The sequence below is a fragment of the Triticum dicoccoides genome, chromosome 2B (assembly GCF_002162155.2).
Source record: "Triticum dicoccoides isolate Atlit2015 ecotype Zavitan chromosome 2B, WEW_v2.0, whole genome shotgun sequence".
In the NCBI taxonomy this organism is placed as follows: domain Eukaryota; kingdom Viridiplantae; phylum Streptophyta; class Magnoliopsida; order Poales; family Poaceae; genus Triticum; species Triticum dicoccoides.
The window spans coordinates 774,383,554-774,393,594 of NC_041383.1; the positions used below are offsets into that span (position 1 = coordinate 774,383,554).

The 10,041-nt window shown below is 46.5% G+C and overlaps 1 protein-coding gene across 1 annotated transcript; it reads left to right on the forward strand.

Annotated features, from left to right (window-relative positions):
• The first annotated feature begins 7,657 nt into the window (after positions 1–7,657).
• Positions 7,658–9,747, forward strand: LOC119368731 (anion exchange protein 3-like). Its single transcript, XM_037633905.1, has 2 exons — positions 7,658–8,030; positions 8,551–9,747. The coding sequence occupies exons 1-2, from the start codon at positions 7,697–7,699 to the stop codon at positions 8,562–8,564; spliced, it is 348 nt and encodes a 115-aa protein (XP_037489802.1). The 5' UTR covers positions 7,658–7,696; the 3' UTR covers positions 8,565–9,747.
• Positions 9,748–10,041: the final 294 nt, after the last annotated feature.

Below are 10,041 nucleotides of genomic sequence, written 5' to 3' on the forward strand. Positions count from 1 at the left end.
CTACTTGCATGGCACGCACAGTCCGCGGCTCATGCAGCAAGTTTATTTCAAACGGAAATAAAAAACTAGCCTAAGCACAACGACTAGATTAGCTAACACAATTCTCTGATATTTCTCGCATGTAAGTACTACCCCTTGCATGTGCACACATACCTTTGTTCCATTCTCAAACTGATAGAACATGTACGTCTGTACTGTCTCATCACACGACGTTCAGATAACAAGCATGAAAGGACTACGTGGGAGCTTAAAAAAAATTGATTCCTGGCTAGAGTACCACTACCTATGGACTTGTCTCCATAGAATTTGTTCCCAAGATGTTATTTTAATTAACCGCTTAAGCTTTGCTCTATTGCAAACCGAGATGTGCATCATGGTATATATGTGACAATCTTGCCCATGTATACAGAAGAGGCTCAGAGAATAGGAGGGGCAGGAGCGAGGGAAGAGTAAAGAGTGGTGGGATTACCGCTTGGTATTCTGAAGAAAAATACCATCCAAAGATTGATTAGTGTCATGGAAGATTAATTTCTAAATGCTAATATATATGTTACATTTGTTTGGATCTTTCTCAAATAATATCACCTAAGTTAGGTTCTTTCTTATTTCATATGGATACCTTATTTCAGTAAAAGTTCACAACCAAATTCGTAGGACAAATATAATTTTGTTTGTTCTTTCAGTTTTCCGCCATCAAAGCTCAGTTTGAACTCTCTAGAAATGGACAATGATTTAGGCATTCTATATCTTCTTGATTGATCAGCCATGACAAGGAAATAAAAGGATTGAATGATATAGAATAACTTTGGAGCGATCTATTCGTCAAGGTTACTACAAATTAGAGTAGTGCCATCTAATAGATGATGTAAATATACTTAAGTTTGATGTTGTTGAGCTAATTTATTAAAGAACTCATCATTATTGTAAGTCCTTAATAGCTCAAGAACCAGTTGGGGTCAGAGTTGAACAAATGGATTTTACATTTTTAAATTAAAGGTTTAGCTAAAACTAGCGGGTGTTTTTAAACCTAAATTTTTGTGTCCTCCATAGTTTCTTTGTATTTTGTCATTAACATTATTTATACAAACATGCGACAAAGATTATATAAAGTTGTTCGTAGATATGTTGAAACCAGAAAACCTTCCTTGAGTTTCCTTTTAATAGTTCTACGTTTATTTTCTCATAGATCTTAATTCTTATGTAATACGAAGATGTATTCTAGAGTGCACATGTGTTAAATTCAGGTTGTTCTTCATAACTTGCGACAAAATTTAGCTCACACTGCATTTAAAATACGTTGAAATATGAAAGCTTCTTTTCTTCTCCTTTCTACATCTTGCATCGGATTAAATGTCTTTAGCTATCCAACATTTTGTCCTATGTGCAGAGATAAGTTCATCATAGTTGTCTATTTTTGTGCTAATAAATGTATTAAATCTGCATTTCTAAGCTACCAGGACAAGTAAAAAAATAATGTTACTATAGGTTTGGAAAACTGCAGTCGTGAATTGCACTTTGTTTATTTGTGAAAGTGATCACATTTTGTTTCATTTTCTATAGACAAATGAACTAACGCATTCTCACGATAAAACTAGAAATGTTCTAGCCCGGCTAGTTAGAACTAAAATCATACGAGTTGTTCATAGTTGCATGATCGCAGTTGTCTACGTGTACTGAAGTAACATGGGTGCATCAAGTAGCAATTATGTTTAAATAACTTATTACAATATTACTCTTTTACCTGCTCCCTAGTTGCATCGCATCTGATTGTTACATTACATTGAGTTGTACTCCCTCCCGTCATCTGATTTTGAATGATCGATCTTGTCCCTGGTCCCTTGTTATCCTTGCCCTCGCACCCACTCAGGCCCAGTGGTCTTCGGGTTGGGCTTTTCTGGCCCGGGTTACCGCCTTGGTGCTGGGCCGCTCCTGCCGCTTGCTTCTGGAGGGTCTAGTGGCCCCACGTTGTCAGCCTCTTGCTGTATAGTGGTGCATGGTATATGAATTTTGTAGCTTCATTCTTGGGAGCCAACCGCACTGCATGGTTCTTCATGTTAAAAATAAATAACCCTGGAGGTTCTCCCGCCGGCCAGAACCTCGAGCTCCATCCCCGGCACTAGGACCCCGTCGCCGGTGTCAGCTACTCGAGCTACCGCACCCAGCACCTCGAGCTCCCCACCTCCGAGTAACTCCAGCTCCATCTCCGGTGGCAAGATAGCGCCGGCGACTCCAGCACATCGAGCTCCGTCTCCGCCGCTGCCAGGCTCAGATGCTGCGGCTCCATCTTCCGCCGCTGCCAGGCTCAGACGCCGCGGCTCCATCTTCCGCCGCTGCCAGGCTCAGGCGCCGGGACTCCATCTTCCACCGCTGCCAGGCTCATGCGCCGCGGCTCCATCTTCCCCTCCTCCTTGCTGTAGCATGGGCAGGCGTCCCTGCATCTCCACGACCAGGTTCGTGGCCACAGGGGTCATTACAGGCGTCCCTGCATCTACCGCTGCTGCTGCTGCTTCTTGCCTGAGCAGATCAACCAAGTTGTCATTGAGGAAGCTTTTGAACTCCTGGAAATTCTCCTCTGTGGGGCGGTAGTGACCACTGTGAGGCCAAATAGCCTGACAACAACCAAGTTCAGGCCAAATAGCCATTTCCTCAATTGCTGACATCCTTTTGGTGATGGCACCCTGCAAAGTTAAGAAAAAATTCAGTTATATAAGAGGAGCAGTGACACTCATGATGTCATCCATTTTCAACACATTTCTGTCTTTGTAATAATCCTCAATTATTATTTTCATTCTTTATTTGCACAAACTAAAGTAAAGATAAACTGGATGAATGCCTAAAGTGTATCACTGTTTATGACTCTGCTTTTCAACTTACGTGTCACAGTGGCCTCAAGTTGTGTCATTGCCACCACTACGATGATGTTTGGTGTTGATCTCAACATGAGTCCTCGGCAAGATGATGATTGGGAACTTGAAGAACCAGAAGAACAAGAAGAACCAGATTTAAATTGGCTTCCTCAAGAAGAACAACATATGAATTGGACTCGTCAAGAAGAACAAGAAGAACCAGATTTAAATTTCATTTCTGAAGAACAAGTACCAGATCTGAATTGGAATCCTCAAGAAGAACAAGAAGAACAAGTACCGGATCTGAATTGGCTTCCTCAAGAAGAACAAGATATGAATTGGACTCCTCAAGAAGAACAAGACGAACCAGATTTACATTTCATTCCTCAAGAACAAGTACCAGATCTGAATTGGAATCCTCAAGAAGAACAGGTACCAGATCTGATTTTGTTTCCTCAAGAAGAAGTACAACTTGAAGGTGTTCAGCATCCAAAAAGCAGAGAACTGGCAAATAAGGAGAGATTTGGTGTTTATTTTGCTCTCAAAGTAATCAAGAACAAAGATGGACAAGTAGTGAAAATAGACAAGAAGCTCGTTGCCGACCTACTGAAAACAAGCCTAAGCACTGTTAGCAGAATATGGAGAAGAGCATATCGCCAAATTGCACGAGGGGAGGAAGTTGATGTCTCGAACCAAAAGAAAAGTAGAGTCGGCCGTAAGTCGAAGGATCTGGACCTGTCGAGGATGGCGACAATCCCACTGAGTAGGCGGAGGACATTTCAAAGTCTAGCAAGGTCTCTGGCTGTAAACTGCACGACCTTACACGCAAGGTTCATTTTGGTTGAGTTGAGGCGCAACACTAACAAACTGAGTCCCATGATAAAGCCAGCCAACCAGATAGAGAGATTGAGGTTTTGCATTTCTATGGCTGATGAGAATTGGTTGAGAACTCCCTGGCCTCATTTCCGGGAATTAGATGACATAGTCTATATGAATGAGAAATGGTTCAATCTGACACAAGAGGAGAACGGCTACTTGCTGCTTTCCGAAGAACCTGATCCCTTACGCACATTGCATCATAAGGATAACATCGTGAAGGTGACGTTTCTTGCGGCCGTGGCTAAACCAAGATATGGCAATGTTGGTGTCGTCACGTTTGATGGAAAGATAGGCATTTGGGCCTTTGTCACAGAGTCTCCGGCTCAAAGGAGTGAAAATAGAGAAAGAGGGACACTTGAACTCAAATCATTGAAAGTTACAAGAGATGTAATGAGGCTCTATATGTGTGAGAAACTGATTCCAGCTATCCATGACCTGTGGCCTGATGAAGATGAAGAACGGACCATCTTTATCCAGCAAGATAATGCTACACCGCATCTTAAGCCTAGTGACGAGGTTTTTCGACGGGCCGTAGAACAGACCGGTCTGGATATCAAGTTGATCCAGCAACCTCCAAATAGCCTCGACCTGAATATTCTTGATCTCTGCTTCTTCAGGTCTCTCCAGTCGCATACCGATTGCCGTGCACCTCAAAACATAAGGGAATTGATAGAAGGCGTGGAGGAAGAATATCAAAACTATGATGTCAACACATTAGCTCGAAGCTTCGTGACATTGCAATCATGCATGAGAGAGATTATGAGAGAAAAAGGAGGGATAGGCTACAAGATTCCTCACATGCAAAAAGAGCGCCGACAGCAAGAAGGAAGGCTTCCTGTCGCTCTCTCTTTAAACGTTGAGCTAGTTGAGCAAACCTTAGCACTTATAGCAGTAGTAGACCTCGAGGCAGCAGCAGCAGCAGCACCTTTGAAGCAGAGAAAGAGAAAGAGGAGCGGCAGCACCCTCCAAGCAGAGAAAGGAAAAGAAGACCAGCAACATCCTGCAAGCAGCAGTACCCTACAAGCAGTAGCAGCAGTACCACCACCTTCGAAGCAGAGAAAGAGAAAGAAGAGCAGCAACACCCTCCAAGCAAAGAAAGGGAAAGAAGCAGAGAAAGGGAAAGAAGATCAGCAACATCCTCCAAGCAGCAGCACCCTCCAAGCGACACCACCTTCGAAGCAGAGAAAGAGAAAGAAGAGCAGCAGCACCCTCCAAGCAAAGAAAAGAAAAGAAGCAGGGAAAGGGAAAGGAGCAATTTTGTGCGTCCTTGCAAAGGTTGTGTTCAGCAGGATAATGGAAGCAGTTGCAGGCCAGTAATATGTTAAATTTCACACAATCATTTCAATTATTGATGACCGGGAAGAGCATAAGATACGAGCACAAATTGTGTGTAAACTCCAACGGATTTTATTACTGTATATGAAAGGAAAGGATGATGCAATTTTTTTATTGGCAATATGGCAATCTCTGTGTCAACAACTATGTGGTTCAACTTGTATGATTGTGTGAGCATGAATTAGGAGTAATAATTGTTTCTTCTAGAAACACATCAGTGGTAAGATGCATGACATTATGAAAGTGACAATTCGAGCTAAACAACATTTAGATTGTTTTATAAATTGATTTAGTCATTCTGCACAACTCGCTGTTAATCTACACTGATTATTGGACATAATACTCCAAAACATCAACCTTGAAATTCATACACTTGTTGCAAAGAGAGCAGGGGATAGCTTTCTTGGAAATGAACACACTTGAAATTAACTGTTCAGAAAGTAGGGCACATTGTAGGCAACTAAGGCAAGGAGAAGTTAAATTAGAAAAGGAAAAAAAAAAACTATCCTGAGCCCTGAACTATGGTGTTTGGTCTGACTAGAACACTAACACTGACTATAAAATAGACCCTGAACTTTCTAGAGTCATTTGTCCTAACTGGTTTAGATGGTGGTTATGTATTCTGGGGTTTCTAAAAAATGTGAACAATCATTGGTGTAAAGGATGTTAGAGAGTGAGAACCTGCAAATTTTCAGCCAAAGATACAACCATTTGTGTCATGAACAAAACAGGGAAAGATATATCAATCCATCTCAGTTGTATGCTTGCTCTATTTGTTAGTCTTCTTTTCAGAATTCAAACCAAAAGTCATGCCTGCAATATTTGTTGTTGAACATGTTGCTTGAGTTTCAGTCACGTTTTGACATGATTCCTCACCACAAATGTCCCTTTTTGCAATGTGATATATGATTCCCATCATCCTACCAGCTCAAGCAACATGTTCATCGATCGTTTTGACATGTTCATGACGGGATATATCTTGACATGTTCATGAAGGGGATCATATATCACATTGCAAAAAGGGACATTTGTGGTGAGGAATCATGTCAAAACGTGACTGAAACTCTAGTGACATTTTTACTAAGCACGCACGCACGCAGCATCTAGTGGCACACAGGATTGAAACTCGCAGCGAGCGAGATGAACATGAACGGGATAAAGCACGCGCAGCCACAGCAACAGCATGAACTTGGCAACCATTCAAAGCGGGCGAGGGGAGATGATTGCAGGCGATAACTCGCAGCGGGGTCGCTGGCGGGTGCCGAGCCACCGGAGCTGGCAGTCGTCGTGGACGAACCTGATGCTGCCGCGGCAGGCACATGGGGCGGTCCGCCTCGGCCGGGAGGCGACATTACTCCTCATCCCCCTCCTCATCTCCGGGGCCGTCCGCTGCGGGGAGCACCGTCTCCGGCGGAGAGGCGTCGGCGGCCATTGGCTTGGCCTCTGTCACCCGCGATGCACCGGGGGCGAGGGAGGGCAATCTGGTGGAATCCGTGGAGGAGCACCACCGGGCCGGCGGCGCGGCCTTGCTCTGCGACGTCGAGGGAGACGCCGGACACTCCTCTCCTCGCGTACTGCCGCTCTAGGCCGCCGCCTGCAGATCTGCCCGCAGCTCAACCACCGGCGCCCAGCAAAAATCGAACCTTGAGATGGTGGGGAACGAGGAGGGGGACGAGGCAGCGGCATGGCAGGGTGGTTCAGGGAGGAAGGCGGCGTGGGGCGGCGCCGGAGAACCAACACGGTGAGCGAGGGAGCTGTGTTGGGGTGGGGTGGGGGGGGGGCGTTGAGTGACTGAGCGAGGACCGCGGGATTGGTCGGAGCAATGAGAAGGACCATTTCGCAAAAAGTGCCACCGGGTCAACTATTTCGGAACCGAGGGAGTATATAAGTGTACAATCATCATCAAGAAAAGAAGAGTTTGATTCATTGTTGTCTCTCTCGTTTGTTTCTCGATTTTACTTCTCAACACGTTATCAGCACTTTGTCTCTACCGAGAGCATCAGGCCAGAGAAAACAGGGAGAAGAAGAACATAAGAAAACCAACAGGCAAAAGAAGATCGGGATATTGAACATATAAACCCTTCTAGGCTACCCGCATATCTGAGGCCATTGTGTTTTGCCTTTGATCTGGTTCACCCAATGTGCATCGATGTAAAGTTTTCAGTACTTTTTGGTTGGCTGTCAAAGATCTGGCCGTCAGTTCTATCTCACTATGTGTTTTTGTGGCTTAGTGGATGACACATGGGCCAGTCATCTGCATGGGCCAGCTGCGCAGTGTGCATTGCATGCGTGCATGCATGTGAGAAAAAGAGGCGCTCTGCGGTAAAAAGAGGGGTGGACTGGAGCGCTTGTCTCCCGCAAGGCATCGACTATGGGCTACTGGTTCGTTTTAGAGTTGATGACGTGTGGGCCAATATGCAGCGCGGGCCCGCCGTTTCAGTCGATGCGTGCGTGTGTGTGTGCGTGTTATGCTGGAAAAGAGGGGTGGGATGCAGCAATCGTGGGTTGCAGGCCATCCAGAGCGGGCAGCAGCCAACCAGAGAAAAAGGAGAAGTGACAGGGCGTCTCCTGTTCCCATCGGTGCGAGTGCGCGGGTCGCGGCGTGCGGAGAGCGAGGAGGGGGAGGACACAGATGCATGAGGAGGAGGAGGAGGACACGGCCGTCGACTCCTCTCCTCTCCACGCCGGCGCCAGTGCGCTGGTCGCGGGGAGCGAGGAGAGGGAGGGGGAAGATGCATGAGGAGGAGGAGAAGGAGGAGGAGGAGGTGGAGGAGGAGGACCAGGCGGTGGCGCACCCGCTGGATCCGAGGCGCGTGGGCGCAGAGGCAGCCGCGGTGGGCTCCGGCCTCTTCTTCACGCACGGCGGCAGGAGCATCTCCACCTCTCCACTCCCCCGCCCCCACACGAGAGCCCTCCACAACCCCACCCCCACGCCGAGGCGCCGTCCAGAGGCGGTCGGCGGCGGCGCAGGTGAGCTCCCTCCCGCGCCCTCCTCTTTCCTCTCACCGACGGCGGCGGTGAGATCCATTTCATGCCTTCCATCCCGTCGCGCCCCTCTCCCCCATAGCGGCACTTCCTGTTGATGGAATCCATCTCTTCTGCGCTCTTCTTCTTCCCCTTCCCTGCCTCCCCGGTTCTCCCTGATCCCATCTATTTGTACATACTAAGCTAGCTCAACCATACAGGCAGCTTGTTGATTCCTATACTAGCAGTAGGTTTGTGTCTAGGCGGATTTCGTGGAGTCATCTAGCTCTAGATAGGTGCCACTGGACTCCCAGGTTCTTTCCTGTGTAGGAGCTTACTAAATTTTGTAGTTTGAAATGGCTGTTTGGGTGACATCTCAGATTCCCTTTGAGGTCCTGTATGCGCCTTGTTAAACTATGGTTCAAATTCATATCATAGTTAGTCCTGCTGCATGATGGAACTAGCTAAGATGGTTGTTGTTTTTCTATCGAATGGGCCACAATCTTTTAATCTTTTTTGTTTCCAGGTTCTGACAGATGAGTGATGACTAATGGTTGATGCAAAGGAGGAGGCGTACTGATGGAAGTTGGTAGCAAAATCAGGTGAGGCTGGATAGCCCGTCCCAAGTGCGCAGGTGAGTCCCCCTCCTCTCTCTCTCTCTCTCCCTCTCTCTCACACGCGCGCGCGCGCACACACACACACATTTTTCCTTTGAGGTTACAAATGCGAGCACTAGCGGTTGTTGCCTTGTTGGGTCAAGCCGCCATTGCACCAGACACGCAAATACACATTGCTCTCAGATTCTTTTGGTGGGGTTTGCAAGTAGAGAGATCGCATTTAGGAATTATATTTTGTCATCACACAGAATGACAGAAGATAGGACCAGTAACTTCTGGTTCTGGCCTTCTTGGAGGATACAGAGAGATACTTATAAGGCAATAGGGGTGTGGTGCAGAAGATGCTCTCCAACCATTTGAATATGCAGTTCACCACAACTCATTCACAACAAAAGCCTTGAGTAGTAGCACTGATGTCACTATAAAATATAATTTTGTAAAAATCCAAATAAGCATTGTATATACAATTCAGTTCCATACATTAAGCATACCTCAATCTATAGGACGAATGAATTGAAACTGAAAATATAAGTGATGCACTAGACTTTTATCTAGGAAAATTGGGGCATTTCTTTTCAGCATTACTCCTTATCCATTAAATATTATGTGCCAAAACAAGATGGATAGAACCATACTTTGTGCTGGCTTGACTTTAATACTTATATATCAATTCCTTACTCTAGCCTTTTCATCAGGATTAATTTAGGACAGTATAACCGAGCCACTTCCCTGCCCTCTCAGGACCTCACAATTTTTGGCCGTCCATTCTTGTGATTGAGACATTTTTAGCCCTCAGATCTGTTGTCCTAAAGGGCTGCTTCTCCACAGGATTTTTCTGAGCTCTCTGGTTAACTGGGCCATTTCACGCAGCCCAATCATCTAGAAAGGCCCGGATCTGTCCGTCCTGGAGACCATCGATTGATCGTTTTTCCTCCGTAAGAAAAAAAATCACTCGGTGGCGTGAGGGGTGAAGAGGATCCGTCCATCGTTGCGAGAGAGATTGAGAGAGCACTAGTAGAAAAGGGGGCAATGGTCCAGGCCAGGTCAGCCCATTAGTCTCGGTTCAATCCAGAACCGGGACCAATGGGGGCATTGGACCCGGTTCGTGAGCCCCGGGGGCCGGCCGGGCCACGTGGGCCATTGGTCTCGGTTCGTCTGGACCTTTTGATCCCGGTTGGTTGGACGAACCGGGACCAATGCGCCTCGCTCCTGGCCCACAACCATTGGTCCCGGTTGGTGGCTTGAACCGAGACCAAAGGCTGACCTTTGGTCCCGGTTCAAGCCACCAACCGAGACTAAAGGGTTGGCCCTTGTTGCGGTCAGAGTTTAGTCCCACCTCGCCAACCGAAGGGGAATCAGACCGGTTTATAAGCCCCTCCCTCTCTCCCTTTGTTGAGATC

Excerpts from the sequence above, each read along its gene's own strand:
- LOC119368731 (XM_037633905.1), top strand. The coding sequence starts at position 7,697 with ATGAGGAGGAGGAGGAGGACACGGCCGTCGACTCCTCTCCTCTCCACG.